The sequence below is a fragment of the Aquila chrysaetos genome, chromosome 22 (genome assembly GCF_900496995.4).
Source record: "Aquila chrysaetos chrysaetos chromosome 22, bAquChr1.4, whole genome shotgun sequence".
Classification (NCBI taxonomy): Eukaryota; Metazoa; Chordata; class Aves; order Accipitriformes; family Accipitridae; genus Aquila; species Aquila chrysaetos.
In genome coordinates, this window is record NC_044025.1 from 9544459 (window position 1) to 9567512 (window position 23054).

The 23054-nt window shown below is 44.9% G+C and overlaps 1 protein-coding gene across 6 annotated transcripts in view; it reads right to left on the reverse strand.

The window, feature by feature from the left end:
• The window catches only part of HTR4 (5-hydroxytryptamine receptor 4), a 149255-nt gene that overhangs the window by 61555 nt on the left and 64646 nt on the right, over positions 1-23054 (reverse strand). For 5 of the 6 annotated variants that reach the window (XM_029998256.2, XM_029998257.2, XM_029998258.2 and 2 more), the window contains exons 3-5: positions 17102-17227; positions 15918-16118; positions 1277-1430 (exon numbers count right to left, since the gene is read on the reverse strand). In XM_029998256.2, the coding sequence (XP_029854116.1) occupies positions 1277-1430; positions 15918-16118; positions 17102-17227 (481 nt within the window). Of the gene's footprint in view, positions 1-1276; positions 1431-15917; positions 16119-17101; positions 17228-23054 lie in introns of those variants that run through there. The other variant, XM_041119369.1, reaches the window with a different exon arrangement.

Below are 23054 nucleotides of genomic sequence, written 5' to 3' on the forward strand. Positions count from 1 at the left end.
CAGGGGGCATAACTGGGACAGACAGGATTTCTCTGAGGCTATTCTTGCTACAAAACAATATCACTGCAGGTTCATCAGGCCCATAATTTTTGGTGTTTATTCCAACAGGAGAATAACCCCGTCTCCTACTTAAAACTATAATACCAAAATTATTTAATTGGGCATGTAAGGAAGTTTTCCTCTAAAGTAAACTATGAAGCATTCTCACTAGGTGGTGTTTGAACCCTGCACTACCTCTCAGCATGCAGCTACTGAAATCGGCATGGTGAATGCCAGCAAGTTACAAGGAAGGACAGGGCTCGCACTGGTGTTTAGAAAAGCTGGTACAGACAGCTGGGTGTTGAGCCTTTTCTGAAAAGGCGGGGGGCAAGAAATTAGTGGAAGAAACCAGATAGCTGACATGGTTTGTTAAATAAACAAAATGCACCTCCCTTTTCTACCAGCTGCATGTCCTAAAGATGCTTGTCTGGAAGCAATTTTGGCTTTATCACCTTGTCTAGAGGCTTGGCAGCTTGCACCTGTTATTCTCCACGAGCCAAAAAGTATTCATAGCTCCTTGACTGAGACTTGGCATAGAAGATGCCACAACTCTTTAAACAAGCTATTCTAAATAAGGTGTTTTCACAGTTTGCCATTTTTAATTCCTGCATCTCTACATTGGAAGGAGAACAGATTTGCAGCTCTTAACGTCTTGTCCTGTAGACGGGATCCTGCAAGTGAAGCCAGACTGCAGTGGGGAAAATTGACTTGCATGGGGGAATTTCACCTTCTCCCCCGTTTCAAGGCTCACACCAAGACAGGGGATATTGATGGGACTGGCCCAAAGCACCATCCCTTCTGGGGATGTCTGGGTTTCCTGGCTCTCCAAACATCGCTAGCACAGCAAGGAGGGACCCTCGGGCTGAGCCGGCAGTGGCCAGCACTTCCCTGAGAGCTGCAGAGGCCAAGGGGAACCGAGGACTCCTGAGGTGCCCATCAGGAGCCAGCTGGAGCTTGGCGTGTTTTCAAAGTACTACTCACTGAACTGATTAGTAGATGCGGGTAAAATTCTCTCCCAGAGCCACCACTGTCTTTGTGACAGTCCTTCCAGGACAGAGTCATTTCAAACCCCCTTGAGGACATCCTCCAGAAATTCAGCAGCCCCTCTGCACTGATAACAAGAAGTTTCTCCTTGAGCCTCTCTTGCCTTCTTTTCTCTGAATATTGCTTTTTAAAGAAGAATACACAGCACCGAATATATTTGATACCAGGTTGGTGTACCTCCTTTGCTACTCACCAGATCAATGATGCCAATGCTATTCCAGCCTTGCATGATAGGAAGGAAAGAAATAAATGTTGGGATTACCCAGCACCCTCCAAGCATTACAGCAATGCGCAATGGAGTCATCTTGTTTCTGTAAACCAGAGGCTGGCAGCAGATAGCATAGTACCTGCAAGGAGAAAAGCGAGAGAACGACCGTCATCAAAGGAGACTTCCAAGTCTTCTAAAAATAAAACTGTAAAGCATTTTCTCCAGCTTGTTTCTCCTGCCTTTCCACATAGAGAAAAAAATGAGTCTATAGCCTATTCCACTGACTGCCTCTCACACAAGGAGCTCAGGATGTTTTCACAGCATGAGTAAATAAGGTTTCATAGTGCCTTGCAGGGGAAAGCCAGTATTTTCTGTTTTCCAGCTAGGGAAAATGAGGCACAGATTAATGCTGTGGTTTGTCTGAGGTTGCAGAGCAAGAGAGTGACTTCATATTCAGCCCTCCTCTCCCTCTGCACTTAGTCACTAAGCTGTCTGCACCCTCCTTACCGCGGTGAATGAGTACACCTTCCTTCCATGTAGCCATAACTGAGTAACTGTTAGGGTTTTCCTAACTGCAATGGACATTTATTTTGACAAGACTGCAAAAGCTGTTATTGCAAATTAACAAAGTGTTTCAAAGCTGTGAAAATGTCAGTAAAATGAAGTGTGTTTTCCCATAACCAAGCTCCCTTTCTACCTCCCAGGAATCAGCCTTTTGCCTGGCCAGGCTTTAACCTTCTGCCACAAGGACAGGGCAACCGTCTGCATGGGGCTTCTAGTCTTTTCACCATCAGGAGGACGTGCCCTGCGCTCTCCTTTCTCCTCCTAATCCATCCAACATATTCATAGTACAACAGGTCCCTGCTCTTAAAATAACAAGTAGCTATAAACTAAAAAAATCTTCTCAAAGAGATAAGAACTCTTTCTCTTTGTTTGGTCCCTGTGCTACCCACCTGGTAGCGGATTTCTAGATCAGAAAGGTATATCAAACCTAAAACTGGAAACCTCATTGCTCTGAAATTAATATATGCCCATAAGCATAGCAGATCAGCAACCATATCATCCTACTGCAGATTTTTGGTGGTCCTGACCTGACAGTCTGTCTCAGGTTCCCAATGAAATATTTTTGATCTCTAGATTTTTGGATGTCAGCACACTTTGTAGAAACAGGCCAGTACTGATGTCCCCATAGCTGTGACAGGGAACTGGGGTCCAGAGACACAAGAAGTGCCCATAAATTCTCAGGTCTTCTAAATAACTGAATGTATCATTCAGCTATGTGCCTGATTAATACATTTTCTTAGTGAATGAATAATGATTATCTGGTAGATGTAGTTTCCAGATTTGGCAAGCACAGAAATTATGCAATATGGTGCCCCATAGGATATGAGCATTGCATTGAAGAAGTGGCCACAGTTTCAATAACTATTTATAAAGGGAATGAATAATCTCTGTCAGAGATTTTTTTGAGTCAAGCCTCAACATCAAGGTATAATATATATCTAGAGCGAGCCTCACTGCTGAATGCCTATAAAAGTTGATTTTATGAGGTCAGCAGAATCATGAGAGACATTAAATTAGCAAACACACACTAAAGCTGGACTACTAACCTGAGGAGATGCCTGTGAGAATTTCTAAGTGCCATCAGCACATTAAAATAAGACATATGTGAATGCACCCATACACAGTTTATGTGTATGTATTAGAGAGATGTCCTCGAGGTGTGCAATTTATTTCATCAAGATTTGAGTGGGAACCAAAACTTTTGTGCTAAACAGGCACAAAAATCTAGGAATTTCCAAATTTTTTAAAGACTTTTTTTAAAAAAAGTCATGTGGAGTCAACTGAATTGCTTTATTTTGATAAAATCAGATTATATATTCCACACAAAGGGTTGAAATAATATCAAAGTGTCAAAAGAAAACATTTTTTAGAAGTCTCTTTGAAACAAGATTCAAAATGTCACAGGGGAAAAATGTTGAAACAAGCATTCAACTATTTCAATTTGATCATGTCTACGTTCTCTTCTGGTTTCACGTGTGCAGGAAAATCAGCTTGTTCCTCTGAGAAGTTTCACTTTCAAAGAAATGGTATATTTGACAGTAACTGTTCTTTTAGAGCATTGGGTGAAACGTTCCTCTCGTGGAGCTCATGCTAAGAGCCATGGCAGTCAGTGGGTCTGATTCCTGTCCCCACTAACATGGTCCTCACATCCCTCCCACGAGGGAGAAGGAGAAGCTGAATAATTTACAGGAGTAGGATTTACTTAATTTTGGAGTTTGCCTTCATTGGATCATGAGTTGAACAAGTGAGGGTATCCAGCCTCGAAGATATGCAGACCTCAACTGATTAAGGCCCTGAGTGACCTAATTAAAGGAAGATAGATTTAAGCTTGAGTTTGGCCCTGTTTTCAGAGGAGGGCTGGATTAGAGACCTCCAGAGGTCCTTTCCAACCTACATTTTTCTGAGTCTATCAGACAATGAGGACCATCATCGTCAGATTTCAATATCTTAATGATTTCAGAGGATAGACTAAATATTTCCTTTGTTCCTAGGATAACTACCTTCCTCATGACAGCCACAATGTGTTTGTGTAACCTTGTCCTTTGTTGCTAGAGCTTATTGCTTTTGGATTTCCCCCTGCTCTCCTGATTTCCTTCCCGCAGGTAATAAACTGACCTTTGAATTCAAACAGGTATTTTCAGTAATGTTTCTGACTGCTTATTAGGACAGATGGTGCTTCTGTTGGCATTACGTGCAACTGCTCTTCTGACTCTAAACACAAGGGAGATATATCTGGCATATTTAATTGTTTACTATCTGAGAGGCACCTACTGGAAAGTGCTACCCAGTGCTGGACATCAAAGGATTCCTGTAACATGCCTGATGGCAAGTTACTGCAAGTCACAAGAGACTACATTTATTTGCAGAAAAGGCAGAAGAAGAAATTCAATAAATAAATGGGAAAGAACAGCCAAGACACCAGCTACCATTTCACAAGCTGAATAAGCAAACAGAAAAGGAAAACCACGATACATTGCTAATTAACTAGAGCAGGAAAACAATTCTTCCAGGCAGTTTGAGTTATTACATTTCTGTACTTCTATCTCTGCTGCAGCTGACAGCATTACACTGACTTGTACATGCTACTAAAGGCCATTAGAGTAAAAATTATGCCTGTAAAAATGACATCTTAAGCTCTCATATTTCTTCCCTCCCAGTGATTCAGCAGCAATTTTCCTCCACTTACATGTCAAAAGATTTTTTTTTTTTTTTTTTTGCTGCTGCCATGACTTCCCTTGTGTTCAGAAAGTCGAGCTGGGTTCCTCCTGCCCAACACTGTTATCAGTGACAGGGTTCCACAATTGGAGTGTGGGTGACAATTTTGCTGATGGCGAGGGAGGCAGAGAAGCACACCGTCCACTTTTCCACAGCTCAGCAGGATTTCCATTCGGTGGCCCCAAGAGTCAGATAATAGAAATCTGTGTATGCTAACAGAAGTCATTGAAGTCACACCGATTTTTTGCAGTAGCTGGTGATTTGATGTATGTGATGGTTTGGGCATTTAAGCAGCTATTTATTCACTGAGAGAAAAGTAATTATATCTCTAAGATTATCAATAGTTTTAGTCAAAAGCTGAAATAAAGACATTTTCTTATTCTACATTTCTGCTTCCTTTCAAGCTAAAGCTGTTTTCCTGTGCTCCTAAAGAATATCTATTATGTACCAGTATGACAGTGTGATGGATGAATATAAAATGTAATACATACACATGATTAATATGATGTCCAGGTTTAATTAAATATTAATTCTTACTATTATCAGTCAAGACCCACGTTTCTGCAGTTTCTTGAAAACGTTAACTTCCCTGTTACCTATAGCAGAGCAGATGATGTGAAACACATGCTCTCCCCCGCCCCTGTTACACCATTCTTTGCTGAAGGGGAAATACAAGAATCCCTTCCTGGAGCTGTAGATCTTCCAAGTAGCTCCATAAAGCAAAGGTTATTATAATACTTTTCCTTTCCCATATCAGACATTTGCCACATGAATGAATCAAGTGCTAACATTTTACAGATGGCTCAAAAGAAGAAATCCATAGCTCCTATGGCCTTACTTACGGCTCTTATGGCCACTGCAGGTATGTCCGGCTACCGAGGGTTTGCGACCTGCCCAGCGTCACTTGGTCACTCCGTGAAACAGTGCAGTGGCCAGACTCCGTCTCAAGGAACATGAATGTGATGCTCCCTGGTCTTCCAGTGGAAGTTCCAGCGATACAGATGTGGGGGGACCAATTAGTGCCAAGTGGATCAATTCCCAAAAGTGGACCTCGTGTTATGAACACTCTCCCAGCACCTCCAAGGGGATGCAGGTGCACGTCTATTATGTTCATGAAAGCTATTAAAAATGCTGAAGGTTCAGTGACGCAGTCCCCAGTCTGCAGGGCAATTTCCTCCCTATTCCTACACGCATCACCAGCAGGAGCTGCCGCAGTCACTCATATACACAGTGTCCACGACCTGTAAGAGCAAAATGTTTTATCCCTTCCCAACAAGTCTGGCGCTTTGCCTGTTGGCGAGCTCCTCTTTACAGTCAGCGCTACGTGTAAAAGCAGAAAGCAGCTATAAATGCCTGATGAACTGTATATCAGCAACACATTGGTACCTAATAGCCTTCAGCACCTTGGGTGGAGAAGACATAATATCACATTGCTCAGCAGCAGGATCATGGACAGCTTGCCTAATGTTAAGCTTGTGTATATGTGAAGATAGGAAAGGGCAGATAAGAGGCAAGCTGTGAAGCCAAAGAGAAAATAGAAAATGAACCTCAGTTATATTCTTGCCTTGTACAACTGAATGCTGAATCTGCTGTGGTGGCCCAAGGCTTTTGTGGAAATGTAAGTGCTGTAAAACACGGGTGTTTGCTGTTGCCATTTTGCCTGTATGAAAAATCCCACGCATATATGCACACACATGTATGCACACTCCTTGTATCATACCCTGCCTTTCCTCCAGGAAAAAAAATAGAAAAAAAAAGATTCTTGAAAAGCACATCAACTTTTAAGTGATGACACCTGTAGATATTACAAGTTTATAGCTTCTAGGTTCTTGCAGACAAGAAAGGAAAGACTGAGACTGAGAAACAGCATTGCATTTCAACACACTAGTGACCTAGATCTGACAGCAGCATAATTTAGCTGTGGTCCGTGGCAAGGACAGCTATTTGTGGTAGTGACTGTCTGCATACTCATCAAGCACGAACACAATGAGACTCCATTTGTGACCGGGATCCGTGGTTAGGACTGAAATCAAAGGTCCAAGAATCTACATGACCAGCTGGGCCAATAACGTTAACATACACCAGTTTCTGTGGTTAAACAGAAGCAAGCAGTGATACAGCAGCCAGCACATCTGGCCACCCATCAGCCTGGACATCCAAGGGCCTCCTCAAGCCCATGGCAGTGGAAAAGCTGCCGTGGGCACATCTCCAGAGAGCAGTCCTGGAGTCCTCAGCTCCTGCCTCAGGATCAGTGATGCTCTAACCACACTGCTGCTCTTTCCTTGCCTTCTGAGCATTACAGAAATATAATTACTTAGCTGCATTAGGTAATTCCTTGCCCTTGGAGAAAAATTAAAGTATCTCCCTGGTTTGCAATACAATTTTGTTTGAGCTACCGGTATGTAGACAGTACCCTGCAAGAAGCTCCTTGGATATCACAGACAGACAAATACACACCCACCTTTACTAAACAGACTGGTTCTGTGGGTGGCCCACATTTAAAACCATTTGGTGTCATGTGCATGTATTATATACATACCATATGTTTTATCATCACTGGGGCCAAAATGAGCCAGGGAAAATTTACTGAATATTCATACTGAATAATTTTTTACCCCCCTAAAATAATCCAGAAAAAAGAAGACAAGAGGGTGGGATAACTGTGGGTGCTATTAGCTCCCTCCCAAAGTTGGGGTGCAACAACCATGCCCATACAGGCTCTGTGCCTGTATGTGTCTGCTGAAGCACATCTTAAACACCAAAGTGGGAATGATCTGTTTGTGAGTTCCTAAGGAAAGAGAGGCCAGAGAAAAGCAAAAGGAGACAGCCAGACTGGGCTAGCTGTCACCGCAGGGGACTCTGCTCTTAACCCCACAGCCGGGAGCAGGCTGAGCCCGGCCAAGGGGCTCCGGGGGCTGCCTGCCCGGGCAGCCAGCTCAGATGCTGAAGACACTGAACTGCACCGATGGAAAACTCTTGCAGGCAACAGGGATGTCTATTTCAGAAGAGAGATGCTGCTTCTCCTTGCGGGACACAAGTTATATATAAGGATTTGGCTAGTTTGGAAGATCCCCTTAGTCTTTTTGGAGCTCTACTCTGGTGCACTCCACAAAACCCACAACTGAGCGTGGTTTTGCACGCTCCTCCTCTCCCTCAGTGAATCCAGACTGGGCCAGAGTCTTCAGCTGAACCCTGACCAAGTGATGAAGTCTAACCAGCTAGGATCTCAATTTATTTGTGCCTGCATGAAATTAAAACAGCACTACTGGCTTTGCTGATATTTCAGTGAAACCAGATCCTGGCCTCTGCATAACCAGATTTTTACATTTTTTGGGAGGCAACAGCTCTTTCTCTTTTCCTTTTTTCCACTGAGCAAATAAGCTATGGTCTCTGACAGTGCCAAATAAAACAAAGTTATGCATTGCTGGTCCAGAAAAAAAATTGTCCTAAAATGATCATATCTAACAAAATTAAATTCTTATTAGAAAAACAACGGCCTGCTGGTGTTGAGATAATTACACCGAGAAAAATGCTAAAGAGAACAGTTAATTGGAACTGGATAAATTTAGCTAGTAATACAAACAAATGTATGTTGCCAAACGGAGATAGAGGACTCCTTCATGGTCCCCGTGTGGGTCGGTGTGTGTGGAGGGTTATTGGCAGCAACAGTGGCAAAATAAATTACCATATTTCTAGAGGGTTTGTAAAGATTAATAAAGGACAGTGCATCCCTCAGGCTGTGCCGTGACCATCTGCTCTGTTATTTTTCTTAATGCTCTCAGACCTGAATTCTGCAAATCCCGTGTTAGCTTTCTTGCCAAGCTGAGCGCCGACAGGGATAACTCCACAGTTACGTGTCGTGTCTCGCAGCCCTCGTGGAGGGTCTCCACTTGCCCTTGCTCAGCCCCTTCCTGTGCTGCCTCTCTGTCCCTCCACCTAGGCACCTGGGAGCTGCACGAGATCAGATGCTTTTCCAGCTGAAAAGGCCACGGGGGATTTACGGCCCGGTTCAAAACCATAGCTGGAATTTGTGTCATATAATCAGATTGCCGACTGCCTAATCGTTACTTACTGATAGCTATTTAAAACCTAATAAGTCTCCCCACTAATAACCTCTCCCTGCCCCTGGCCAGCCGGCAGATGTTCCGCAGAGCACCGCTGGGCACAGCTCCTTTCTCCCCGTCCTTGAGAAAGACACCATGCTCCCGACCTCGAGCCCCACCGTGGCCCAGGCATCCTTTGGCGAGCCGGCCGATCGCCCCGTGCCTCGGCCGCGTGGGCTGCAGCACCGTGCAGAAGAGACGAGCGCGGAGAGCGATGCGATGCAGCGCTGGAAACGGGAGGCAGCAGGCGGGGGGGGGGCAGAGCCGGCGGCCGCCCAACCGTCCCCCACGCAGGGAGAGGGCTTCTTCTCCAGACAGGCTGCCACGGCAGAGCACCGGGGTTTGGGAATCTCTAAAACGCTGTCTCTCTCAAGGGATTGCGCTAATTTGATGTCTGAACAGTACATTAATGTTAATTAATGTTTGTAAATGGCGCGACGAGCATCTGTCACTCTGGTGCTCCAACACTCTTTGGATACATCTGTTTTGCTTTAGCCTTTATTTAGCAGTGATTATGTGGTATGTTTGAATTCCAGTAAGATTAGCGTTGAATATACAAACACACAGTTAGGTCTGTTTTGTTGCCTGTTACACAGCAAATCTGCAAATGTTTCGAACACGCCAGGCAAACAGTGTACCTAGTGCCCAGCAGAGACGTAGACTTGGAGGAAAGCTCCGCGGGCTGGGACACAGCCAGGAGAGCTGGAGCAAGCAGAGAGGGGGTGCAGGACGCTTTGGCTGCATGAAGAGCAGAGGTGCCAGATGTGCATCTAAGGCCAAGAATACAGGCATTTAGGACCTGTTTGTTTCTCTGTTGGTTTTTTTTTCCCCAAGACATTGAGAAGTAACTGTATTGCAAATTGTACTGCAAATATCGGAGAAGAAAATTGCCTTTCCTGACAGGCTAACTGTATTTGGAGACTATCATAGCTTCTTGGTCTATTTATATGCAGTGCAATTATTTTTATTGCATAGGCATAAAGAATGGATATGTATGCATAAAACATGCAATAAGTAAATAATTCAAGGCTAAATCTTTCTTTTACATTAGAATACCAAAGAGATGATGCAAAAGCATAACCCAGCAACAGCAAAATTTTGATTCAGTGAGCCCTGAGATACCTCTGATACTCAGAAAAACACTTTTTCAGATAAGACTGTCTCTAAGTCTCTGCAGTAGTTTGCTCCCTGTGTCTGACTGTTAAGATCAGTTTATCCTGTGGTGATTTCTCCAGATTTTCTCAAATGCCTTTAAGAATTAAAGCCTGAATGCTTTTTCTTTTTTCTTTTTCAGAGGCGCTAATGGAAATAGATACAAGATATTATCAGATAAAAGTCTTTTCAAGCAACACTTTCTGAAAATGCTGAAGAGAATGACTTTCCAAACTGAGTCCTGAGGATTAGATTAACCACCCAGTTTTCTTAAAAAACCCACAGTTGTATGCCCTAAAATAAAACAGAAGGCAGGAAATATATGAATCACAGGAAAAACACCAGCTAGAAGAAGCATACTCCCATAAAGCCTGAATGAACACAAGGGCAACAGCTAGCAAAAATTACATAAAACACTGTGAAGGAAGCAATGCTGTCAGTGCTCCTCCAACCCAGCTGCCAGGACGGGTGAAGCAGTGGTGGTGGAGAACTGGTCGATGATGGGCTGAGTCACCCTTCCCTGCGCAGAAACCCAGGCATTCATCTACCTGCTCTGACCTTCTCAGAGCCATCCACCACTATTTCCTCATCTGTTCTGTTCTCTGAACACTGTTTGGGAGTCAGTTCTCACTGTGGAAAAAACCAACCCCAAACCAACCAAAATTGTCACAGAAATTCAAGTTTCTGCCAGCAACCTTTAAAGCCTAGCTCTGAGGCTTTGCAGACAAGAAAGACATGTTGCTCTTACTCATATCAGAGTGAGTATTTTGAGCTGACCTGAAAGCTGCTTGGAGATGACTGCAGAATACCACAAAAATTAAACTGTTTGGAAGTCTTTTCAAATCTCAACTAATGTTTGCACTGGACAAGGGAGAGATACACTTTGAAAGCCTGTAGTGCCAGTCCCAAAAGGAAAATCTGGCGCAGCAGTTGGGAATCAGGAGACTTTGCTAGCCTGTTAAATCCTGGCTGTGAACAGCACGTGCTGGGTACACTGCTCATTTGGGTTAGAGGATGGTTACTCTGTCAAGTCATTAATCACTATTAGACTGAGCTGTCAAGTACCCACATTTTAAATAATATGCACCAGGAACTGCACAAATTTTGAGTTCAGTCTGCAAAAGGAAAAGGATTTTAAAAATTGGCAAAGTGCTCAAGAAATAGGTGGAATTTAGAAATTTTTTTGTACTCCTATCTATTCAAATGTGACTAAAGTGTGGATATTTTCACTTTTCATCTCTAGCAGTGACATGAAGTGAGGTCAGAATTTTCTCCTTGCCCTTCTCAGGATGATCACAGACCAAGACACATCTGGAAGTGATGCTCCCAGGACAGTCACAGCAAGGGCCTGGCAGATCAGGAAGGAGAAAAAGGCAGATTTACAAGGTGGGGTTTAGCCTTCTTTTGGTATGGAAGATGAATCTATTATTCTGTATCCACCACTCCATCCAAGCTGTGCTGAAAATCCCTGTTGTCCTGCTTGCTGAGGATGTTTGGAACAGCATCCAAATTCATGGCTGCAGAAGTGAATTAATCTCTGTGAAGAGGACACAGGAGTGAAGTGGGACTTCAGGTGACCCACAGCATGACATGGCACAAGTGTAATATCACCCTCAATGCAGCAAGGAAGAGACCATGGCATGTCCTTAGGGATGTGGTAAGGGCCAAAATCAAAATGTCTATGTTCTCCCTGTCTTCTTCCACCCAAATGCCTCCTCTGAGAGATGGAGGGAAAGACCTCATGTTTCATTTCAATCAGAAAATGGTTTATTAAACAGGCCCAGTAGGAAAAAAATTTCATGTCCTTGGTCTTTGTGGATGTTTAGACCTGACAGTGCTGCTAGGTAAGGGGTATCAGGTTTTGGATCTGCAGGCATCAAGGTCTGCTGCTTGTGTGGTGGAAAGCAATTGCTTTTATACAATGTTTTTCAGGCTGCCAGAGCATGCCAGTGAGCAAGCACTGCAGAAATGTGAAATAACATATACAGTGGTAATTCAGGAAGAAAGAAAGTCTTTTTAATAGACTGTTTGGGACACAAAATTGCTCATGAATTAGCACAGAAATTCCTGGTTGGATTAGGACTGTTTCTATGCTCAAGAATGATGTCCAGGTGGATGTTAAACAACTTCAGTGATGGCTACAATACCCTAGTGGTGTCCTTAAGTTGTATTTTGAAAATCATGTTAATCAGTCAGTCAATCAATCAGAGGAAGAAATACAGCTTTAAGAGAGAAAGATGACTAGGGACTGACCCACCTCCACAATATTTTCATTTACAGCGGTTCAGGAGAGCTAGTCCAGTGCTACAGGAGGCACCTTGGTCTGTCTCGAGCACCACGGTGGGTAGTCTGAACTTCACATTTGGTCCTGGGAGAACCCAGAAGCCCGTAATCTTGAGACTCAAGGAGATTCATACTGAGGCGTCTGATGAAACAGAAAGTGATGAAAGCCACGCAGTTGACTTGGAATTCTCCTCTTCGCATGAGACAGAGAGATCTTGGGCTTCCTCTTTCAGCTGACACTCACTGTCAGCAAACACAGACATAATTGTGCCTTCTTGTACTGGGAGAAGAAACATACCTTTTGAAATGTCTAAGATGAAATCCTGGCTTTTTTCATGTCAGTAGCAAAGCTACAAATGATTACCCATGGAGTCAAAATAGCATCCAAGATGAAATTCCGCAGCAAGACTGAATGGCTAGGAGAGCTATATATGCCCTGCAGAGATTAGACGATAGAGAAAAGTTTCTATGGCAAATTCAAGTGCCTTTGGAGAGGAGCAGCCTGTCTGAGGGATGTTTCTGTTAGTGCTCTGCCAGTGGTGGCGTGTGTGGTGGTCATTGCTCTAACAAGCACTCAAAGCCATTCTGAGAAGAGAAACAAGAAAAACACAGTACCAGAGAATTACCTAAAATTTAGATCAGCTCCGCAGCTAGTCCGCAGAGGCATCATTCTTCAGCGTGAAAGCAACAAGCAAATGATAAAGGCTGCAATAATTATCCATGTCAGGCTGCATCCAGCCACCAGCTTGGAGAACCTTTTCTCTCTCTGCCTGAGAGCAAAGAACAGCACATGTATGGTAAACACATGTGAAAGAGAAAGAGCGTTTGTGTGTCCTTAAATAATTCTCTGACATCTGCCAATTTCAGGTTTGTCAGCTGTCAAAAATTACTGCTGTGTTTCTGTATCCCAGACAGCACGGCTCTGCTCCCTCACCCCTGAACTTGCAGAGGTTTTCAACACACCCATCCCTCATTAATGAATTAATCCTTGGCTTTTTTTTCAAGCAATTTGACTGCAGTTTAGTCTAACTTCACCAATATTGGGGGGATGGCAAATATTGGGGGATTTCTCTCTGTCAGTGCATTCATGACAAAACAGTTTACAGGCATTTTCTGAAAGATTTTTTTTTTTTTTTGCTGTGACACTTAAGATGAGTTCCAGCTCTTGGGAACTTCAAATTCAGAGCTCTAAACACTTTTTTTTGATCAGCTTGGCACCAAGATTGGTGGATGGGGTTTTTTTAGCCAGTGTGTGTGTCATTTTTTCATTCTACTTTAAAGAATATCTTTAATTCTGAAGAAATAGGAAGAATGTTCCTGTACCAGAAACAGGTTCAAATACACACTCAGTAAGCAGAAATCTTTAAAAGCAGGATAATTTTATCACACAAGGTGGAGCCAATTAAATGGAACAATGCTGATATGGGACTCATTCAAGTGCAGTGCCCATCAGCCGCAGATGCCAGTGCAGGGGCTGCTGCACCTTCCCAGAACCTTCTCAGAACACATGTGGAACAAGCTTAGAGAATTAGTTTCCTCCCAAACACGGTTACAGCTCCTGCTTTCTTTCAAGACAGCCGTTCTCCCCTTTTGTGTAGTATTCTAGTGATTAAAGCATTGGCTTGGGATGGGGGAATGGAGTGGGGCTCCCCAGACTCAGCTCCCCATTTCCCTCTGTCCAAAAGAAGGGGAATCATCTATGCGTTACTGTAGGCAGCAATGTTCGCCCATTGCTACAGCAGCTCTGCATCTGGTGGAGAGAATTCAAGACTCCCTGAGCCAAGAATAAAAGAGCATAGAAGCAGGAGCAGAGCTGTAGTCCTCTACAGGTGTTCACACTCTGCTCTGGATGTTTCATTTAGTACAGAATAATCTAATCCATCTCATTTTAGGTTTTATTTAAGTTGTTGGCTTGGTTTTTTTTTTTTCATTTCCAGTTCCTTCTACTCAGCTGGGTGTTTGCAAACTCTGCCTCAGGTCTGTTCACAGAAAGAAAATCTTCCTGTATAAAACTGTGATCTCTATTCTATGTCCCTAATACATTAACCCTGAGCCCTGCGTTTCGACAGTGGTAGAGCCAAGGCTGCCCCCAACCCCTTCGCTACCCCCCGACAAGGCTGTCCCGGGAGCATGGGGACCGATGGGGACAGCCGGCGGGAGCAAGAGTCGTGACGTGGCGGGGGTCTGCACCAGGGTGGCCTAGGCAGGAGAAAGGGGGGAGCTTCCCTTCTGTGCACCCCCCACGGGACGTTCCTCCTCCCCTGCGGGTGTCAGAGATCGGGGCGGAAGGGCAGGGGGGAAACCAATATTTTCCCTGCATGTCCCCTTCTCTACACAACCCCCTATGTTTAATTAAGAGCCTGGAGAATCAAACTCCAACATTTTATATAACAAGGCCACATCCAGAGCGCAGTGCCTAACATCTGCTTTACGGGTTATTGGCTCAACGTGGCAATTTGTCAACGTTTTTAAGATAATGAGCTTCCTATTTGTGTTCCAGCCATCTAAACTTCCAGAGGAGGAAACGCACTGTGGCTGTTGCATGTCAGCTTCTCTCTGGATACAATACTGCGTATGCCAGTGCCCCTCTCTCCCACAACAAAGGAGTGCTGCCCATCAATGGAGAAGTTAATCAAGTATCTTTTGAAGTCTGGCTGGGTGCAGACTCTTTGGATGAAAGATGCTATTTAAATATCAGTTGTCATGATGACGAGAATGATTATGGTTATTTTGGCCATATTAGTAATACTAAGTAATAGTATTTTTAAAGATATTGAAATCTCTGCACAGAACTCAATGAAAGCTCTAAATATTGCTTATTAAAATAGCCGGACAAAATGTTTTCTTCTAAGTATTTATCCTGTGAAAAATTCTTGCTATTCTGCATGGAAAGTCCTGCCATTTACCCTGAAAAACTGCAGACAACAGTAAAACAGAATTGTTTGCCATAAATTATTTAGGATTTTGGCTTCATTTTAATTTTGCAAGAAAAGATTGAAAGAAAAGAAAGTTTTTAGGACCTCCCACAAAGCCTATGCACCCTTTTCACCAGCTTTGTTTGCCTCGTTAGTAGTCACTAGTGGAGATGTGCAAATGGATGCCTTAGAAAAGCAGCCCATAAAATATGGGGGGGTTGCTCTTTTTGCTCTTTCTCCATATAATCTAGTAGTATATGTCACAATGTGTCATTTAGTGGTATTGGTTTTCATCTGCCTGCATGACTGCTAGCAGCAGGAAGAGCAGTTCTGATAGCACTTGAAAGATATGCCAAATATTTTTTTGACAAGAGAGAGAAAGCCAGAGAATTTAGTGTTTCACTCCCTGAGAAGAGGGGGCTCAGCACAACGCATGAAGCCGTTCACCAGCCAAGCCTCCCCTGCAGCCCCTGGCAGTGAGCGACACCTGACACTGCAAAGGAGAACAACATCCCTGCTCAAAAAACAGCCTGTGCACGATGCACCTCCGTCTGCAACAGCTGCAGGTCTTTCCTTTGGATACATCTTTAAGGCATCTTTTCTTTACTTTAAAGAAGAAACTCTGCCACGTCTGATCAGTAATGCAAACAGAGCTGTGTGCCGCAAAGCAGCTGAGAACCTGGCTTGCTCTATTGATATAAATCTTATTCCTTTCAAAGTTTTTCTACACCGATGAGGATTCAGAGAGCTCTCTCCAAAATCAGCTACTGAGAGAGATTTATTGCTCTATGGTTTCCGGCGGGTTCGTATTTCCCTTTGGCTACTGTTGATGAGCAACATCACTGAAGAAACTTAAAGCAACTATAATTATTGTCTACTCTCTTCTGTCCATACCTGTCCAGCGAGATACAGCACAGGTGCAGGATTGATGCTGTGGTGAGCAGGACATCGAGGGACGTTCGGACCAGGCAGAACATCTCTCCATAGATCCAGTTGTCCTGAACCAACTCAATGGCTCCAAACGGCATCACCAGCACTGACACCAGCAGGTCCGCAAAGGCAAGGGAAACAATGAAATAATTGGTCTTGATTTTCCTGCAAGGCAGATCACAAAATTAGGGTGGAATAGTTTCAGTGCAGCATCCTCTACATGTGGACAGAGATTTCAGCTTGTGTTTGGGTCTAATTTGCTCCATCACACTAAAAGGTCCTCTCTAATGATTCCTCACTTTATAGGGTCACCCCTAGCTTGTTCCGGTTTTTACAGCTAAATATCCACTGTGTTCCCTGCATAAACGCATCTTTCTGCTCACACAGAAGAGGCAAATAGATGCTCACAGGCCTCTGCATGTGGCTCAGCCTCACAGCTTGCATTGGAGTTTGGGGTGGAGGAGGGGGTTTTTATTTTAACTAGTAAATTGAGAAAATCCTTCCAGAAAGCATTGAGAAGAATCTAGACTGAAGCTGTAATTTTAACTTGAAAACTACTTTTTCAATCATAACAATAAAATAGAATTAAATCCATTAAAAATCCCACGCAGAATTTGAATAGAAGCTGTTGAATACCTCACTCTGCTCCTGAGGCTGGTCTGACAACTCCCAGGGGGAGCAGCAAGCCTCGAGACAGGAGTTTTGCCTGTGACCCCCTCAAATCACTGGCAGCATTCGCCAAGCTGTGGCAGTGCAGCACAACTGCAACAGGACCTAGATCTGTGTGGTTTTCTGATGGGCTTGTTAGGAAATTTGAGATGGAAAAGGGGTAGAGGCCAAACTGCTTCTCCAAGGAATTGCTGCTTAGCTCTCTTTTTCACTGATTTATCTGTATTTTTACACTGAGCACACTAAAGACGTAGAGGATGGATACTAACATGATCCCACCACCACAGTGTAAATCCGAGCGGAGATGCACAGAGGCCAGTGTGAGAGTCTGACACTGCCCGTGGTGCAATGCACGGCCAGAGACACCCTTCGTCGCGGCAGTTTATGCCCTCAGCTGTGGGCATGGGGTTTTTTAGGCAGGGATTTTCCCCCGTGCCTCCCCGCGGAAGGGCAGGCAGTGGTGGGCTGGGTGGGCTCACCTGAGCTGCCTGTCCCGGCACACAGCCACCATCACCAGCAGGTTCCCCAGGATGGCCATCAGTATAACGGCGGAGATGAAGGTGAGCAGCACAATCTTCTCCGCTACGCCGAAGCCCTCACTCGAACTGGGGAGCACGCAGAAAAAAAGAGAAAAGAAAAGAAAAGAAGCTGCAGGAGCACTGGGAGGGGATCACCCGGGCAGCACGGAGGTGCCAGGCACGGGCGCTCGTTTTGGCGAGTGCGAGAGCAGCATCCCCACGCCTGCCGCGGCGAGGCAACCTTCCCACCAAGACCTTTAACAAAGATCATTCCGTATTTATGCGGAGAGCTGCGAGGCTCGTGTTCATCAGCAGAAAGGCTACAGGTGGAGGATACCCACAACATCCATGGCCACCCAGGTCTCCCAGCGGCAGAGAAGCCGACACGTACGGTCGAGGAGCCCATTTCCGAGGGCTGGAGTGAACTCTGCCTCATTTCTGAAAGTCCCTTCCAAATCAGAGACTCTGGATGAAAATGTTTTCATTCTCATTTCATCCCAATAAATAATGTTATTTTCTATGCAGAAGTATTTTGGTTTTCTTTCCTTTTGTTTTTCCGTTTTTTCCCCAGGTTTTTCCTCAGGATGAGCATTTTACATCTTGAATTTTGAAATCTACATAATCTTTTCCCTTGTTCTCTCTTTTCTTCACTCTGCCAGAGAACAAGAGGCAGTCTGGCATTTTTTTTTTTTTCTTTTTCACTTGGTAACTTTTCTGGAATTAGGGAAAAGGAAATAAATTTTTTTTAAAAGGAAGTGCCCAATTTCCCCCTACCTTGACATCAATAATTTCTTTCAGTTAATCAAGAGAAAGAAAAGAAAAAGGAAGGATAACAGGAAAACACAATGTTGGACATATTTTAAGTCTGCATTTTGACAAATATCTTGTTAAATGTTTCAAAAAAAGTTGTTGGGGTTTTTTTCAGAGCCTGCAAAGCAGGAAGGTAACACACAGCATGCACTAAATAGTGTTCAATTCCTCATAGAACTGGTTTTATTACAAAATTTTGAGCCACTTTTCCTTTATAGCTATTTCTAATTATGTATCCATAACAAAACGCATCCTAAACCTTTGCCTGCTTGTATAACTTTCCCTATTACATTATATAGGTGAGAATGGGTGTTTGTTCATGTTATCAAGTGTGGCTAGAAATAAACTGGCATTAAGAGCAGCACTTGACACTAATTCAGCAGGGAAATTTCTTCACAGCATACGGAGCTGGTAGTCAGCACCCAGGATTAATGATGTGAGATTGTTCAGGTAATTGAAAAATTGAACTGTTATTCTATTTTACTTTGACTTCCTCTGGGGTCACTTTTTATTTACTAAGTACATTCCAGACTTTTACACTTTATCTCACTGAATTCTCCTGATTTTGGCAAAGCTAAAAAAGATTAGAGACTGCTGATGTCCTGCCTCCACTACCTGTGCCATTTTAATAAGCTTCTAGCGACTGACTTCACCCTGAGCCTGCATTGCGGAACATCCATTTAATCACAATCTCAATTTTTGTCCCTAAAAGCGATGCCACTTTGAGTATGACTTTTTTGCCTGCTGCCAGTTGCACCAGTGGGTGAGATGGCAGCCTGCTGAAGTTGGACTCCTCGTATTGAGTAGGAACAATATCTTAGGAATTCCTTGATTTTCAGTGTTTTACAAGGAAATACATCACTAGGTATAGGTTCATCCAGATGGGTGAGGATGTTTATGAGCAAATAAAGAAGAGGAAAGGAGATGCCCTGGCCTCACACTAGTTTCATAGAAAAACACAGCACTAGGCAGATATATGCAGGCTCAAAAGCAAGTGCAATTCTATGGCTATAATAAGAAAGAGGTCCAAGGCAACTGCATATCCTAGCTTCATAAACGTATGTCCATATGCCAAGTAGTGCTTTCTCACTTGCGAGAGCACAGGTAGCTTTTAATTCCAGATAATCTCCTGTGTTAAAACTAAGAGATTAATAAATGTCACATAGAGTGGACAGCTGGGTGTAGCCCACCTCTCTACAAGGTTTTCAGGCAAAAAGTCCCTGAGCACTGCCAGGCACGTGTCCTTCTGGAGGTGGGTTGCTGGGGTACCAGTGTACCAGGAGAGGGCAAAGGGTACCCGATAAGGAAGCAGGTTTTTTCCTGTGTTGGAATGAATGATCCCAGCCCAGAGGCAAAGGCAAAGGCATGACTCTTTCTTTTGCCCTGCTGGTTTTCAGTGCTAATGTCAGTAAATCTGCTCCTGCTTAATGTAGGAAGGTCTCTGGGGTTATGTTGAAGGGGTCAGACATAGCCATGGGTTTGCATCCAGCAAGACACTTATTTTTGTGCAAACCCATTATAGGTGCTAAGATAGGAGAAAGGCAAAGTCAAGATGTGGTTTTATTTAGCATCTGCAAGAGTTTGCACTTAATTAGAAAGAGCTGTCTACTGAACTTAGCACAACTTCAATGAGGGCAATTAAGGCTCAAAGAAGCTGGTAGCTCTGGACAAATCCTTCAGTGCATTCAGAAATGTTGACAAGGCTCTGTCTGAACTAAATATGGCTCTCCCAGTTTTTATTGGAGAACTTTGCTTCCTAACACCTTGGGTCATTAATTCTTGGACAGCTCTTGCAACAAGTGGATTTTGTGTCTGCAGTTCTTGCAATTACAATGCAATTGCTGCCTGCAATTTGCCTACACTGGTCCAGTCATACTTCCTCCCATCTGACAGAAGAAAATGCCTATCGATCAAAAGGATCTGCCTCATCCATCATTCTGTCTGACAGTGGCCTGTAGGAGACGAAATGCTTACACGCACACAGCAGTGCCTCCCTTGCATGTTCTCTCATGCCGCAAAGGTGTGCGTCACAGTGGGCTTGTGTTCTACAGCTTTTGGTGGATTCCTTTGCCTTCCTCTCACTGGTCTGTCTTTCGAACTCCCAGTACATGGTGAACACTATCTCTGGGCATCTTTCCTCCTTGGTCTCGTAGTAACAAGCTAAATGCAAAATCCAGCACTAAACACTAAAACACTGAAATCCCAGACTACCCTACAGAACCTGTCACTGGCCACACAGCTGCTCCTAGAATAGGACGTCACTCCTTCCCCCTGCTAGAACTCACTCTCCCTCTCTCCCATTCATCTCCACATACATCGGATCTGAAAGACCTCATTTTCCCAAAAAGCAAAGTCCTGCACTGGAGATTTTGGGAGGCAGGAAGCTGGGAGCTGCTGACACATGAACCTGCACTGCAGCAAAGTCCTTTGCAAAAGGATGAGCAGTCAGGAGCGGGTCCTTCCCCGTGGGCACCATGCACAGGGGGATGCACAAGGGGATTCTCCTCTGCTGGAGCCGCACAGACCGCTCTGGGCCCACCGCTTGCTCTCCTGCTGCACGTGGCTGCTGCACAGCTGGGGAAGGGCAGACACTTGCCAAGCATCAGTATTTTGAGCACAACTGAATACCAGAGCCTTCATCAATAATGTTCATCAGCAGAAGACACCATGAAAATTAAGGGGAAATGGAAAAGAAACAACTTCAAAGGCAGGTCTCAGCCACAGGCCTTCTACCTGGGTACCGGGCGGGACGAAAAGCCTCAGGAACAATGGGGATGCCGGGATCAAAGGCACCTTCACTGCCGAGCTGTAATTGTACCTGTCTAAATAAACCTTCACAATAGACTAACATTGCTCCGTGGCTGCATCTGCGAAACAAAATGTCAAACCACACTGAATAGCGCCATACAAAAGATGTTCCTTTTCCTCCCGAGTGAGCATGGCAGCACGTACATGCTAGCAGAGTGGTAAAGAGGATGATGATGGTTTAGTTTACGCAGAGCCAGGCTGAGTTAGATTTATATTTTGTCTTATCTAGCTTTGCCTGTCCTTCTGCTGTCCTAAACCATTTTCATCACTGCATTATTTGAGCACCTTGCATCTGCACTCTGCAACACGTACAGAGGGGCAGAGACACCTCTTTGTCCCTGAGCGCTGCCCGGGGAGGTGAGCTGCCCATCGGCCGTGGTCGGGGCTTCTCACTCCACCATGCGGCACCCTGGGAGGGGGGCTGGCAAACGAGCCTGCTGGCTCTTTTTTAGGGGAAGCCCCGGGGTCTTGAGGCTGCCTGCTGAGAGATCCCTGTCCCCTCCCCGCAGCGGGGACGCTGGCTCTCAGGCTGGTGGCTGTGCTGCCCAGGGAAAGGCACTTGGTGTCAGGACGCCCTGGGGCCTCATCCCACCGAGGGAGGTAGAGAGGAGGAGTGAAGCATTTCGATTTGACCCGTTCCTTGAATAAGCTGCTCTGCTCCTAAAGGCAATGGGCTTGCACTTGGACATAAACATTTCACAGTAATCAATACAGCACACAGTAAATGCATGGGTGAACTGAACTGCCCACCCATCTCCCGCTGGAAAGCAGCCGTGCCTATACAGGAAACCCCGACAAACGTCGAGGCTGCCGCCTGCCATTGCCACCGAAAGGATGGCCTTGTCCCCAGGCACCAGGGCAGGCTCTTCACGTCGCGTCCGCTCCTCGGGAGCACCGCATGCGTTCCGTCAAGGCGTACCCCGGCGGTGACAGCACCCATGTGCCGCCCAGCTGGGCAGCGGGGGCAAGCCGGGTGCCCCGACGTGCTGCTGACTCCTCAGAGCGCGCTGCTCCTCTCGCGAGGGGCCCAGGTGGTTCTGTGGGACCGGGGGGAGGAGGGAGCTTGAGGGATGCCAGAGAAAAGGGCTCTGGAGGTGGAGAGACGTGATGATTTTCACCATGCGGCTAGGACAGAAATAGCTGCAGACACCCCTATGCTCTTCCTTAGCAGCAGGATTTTCTGCATTGAAGAGAAAACTCCTACAGCTGCAAAGAAGTTATAACTCTGAAGTTAGAAGTTATAACTGGCCAAGTTTGGTGCTTTGGGGAGGAAGATTCACACTGAATTTAAGCTGGGTTTTGCTAAGCAGGGATGTGGTTTGGGGCGGAAGGGAGATTTGTCCTTGCAAGGCAGGTACCGGCTGTCTCCTTTTGTAAGAATCCCAGATGTTTTCCTCTCATTTGGGCTCGTGAAGAAGGACAGGGACCATAATAGCAGGTGAAGACTTAGATCTGCTCTGTGCTCCCAGACATCTTCCTCAGCGAACAAGCTCATTGCCTGGTACAGAGACCTCCATCCCTTCCGGCCTCGTCGGCTGCAAAGAGCTGTACAAGCGAACAGACGCTGAAGAGAATTACCCACCTCAGGTCGTCTTTGGTGCACAGAGATTTTGAGTTTTACTCATCAAAACAATCTCTGGAAATGCCAAAGGAGGCCAGCACTGAGTCACCTTTCACCAAATGTTGCCCTTCTTGAAGACTGAGGGGTGCTTCAACTTCAGCCAGGAAGCAAGGCAATATTTTAAGCCCACATTTCCCATCCGGCGTGCACAGGCAACCCAGCCCTGAAAGTGGTGGCATCCCGGTCTGCATCATTTGACTTGGCTGGCCACAGCCCAGGGCTCTGAACAGAGGCCAGCAGGTCAGAAACACGCACCGGCATGCTTGTCTATGGAGCATTTGCTGTGGTAATAGTTTTGGAAGCATTTGGGAGATCTCTCCAAAGAGTATTTCTCTCATGCCATGTTGCATTGCTCCCCTGGGGAACATTAAATAGGCATATGCATCACTGGGGGTGCAGGAAGGATGTTCATCAGGGCTATGTGTCTGTACATCTGCCTTTTGAATAATCTATAATCAAGTAGGAATAGTTGTTAATTATTCAGTCTCAGTAATTCAAAGCTGTTAATAATGGAAGAAGTAGATATTGCTGTAAATTAAAATCAATGGTTTGCATAACATCTTTGATCAAATCTGAGTGCTCTGGCTTCCAAGCATGCTTCCCTGTTTAATAAAGCAGAGATTGATGGGTTTGCTATTATGAGGAAATGAGATTCAGACAAAATGATTGTTGGTT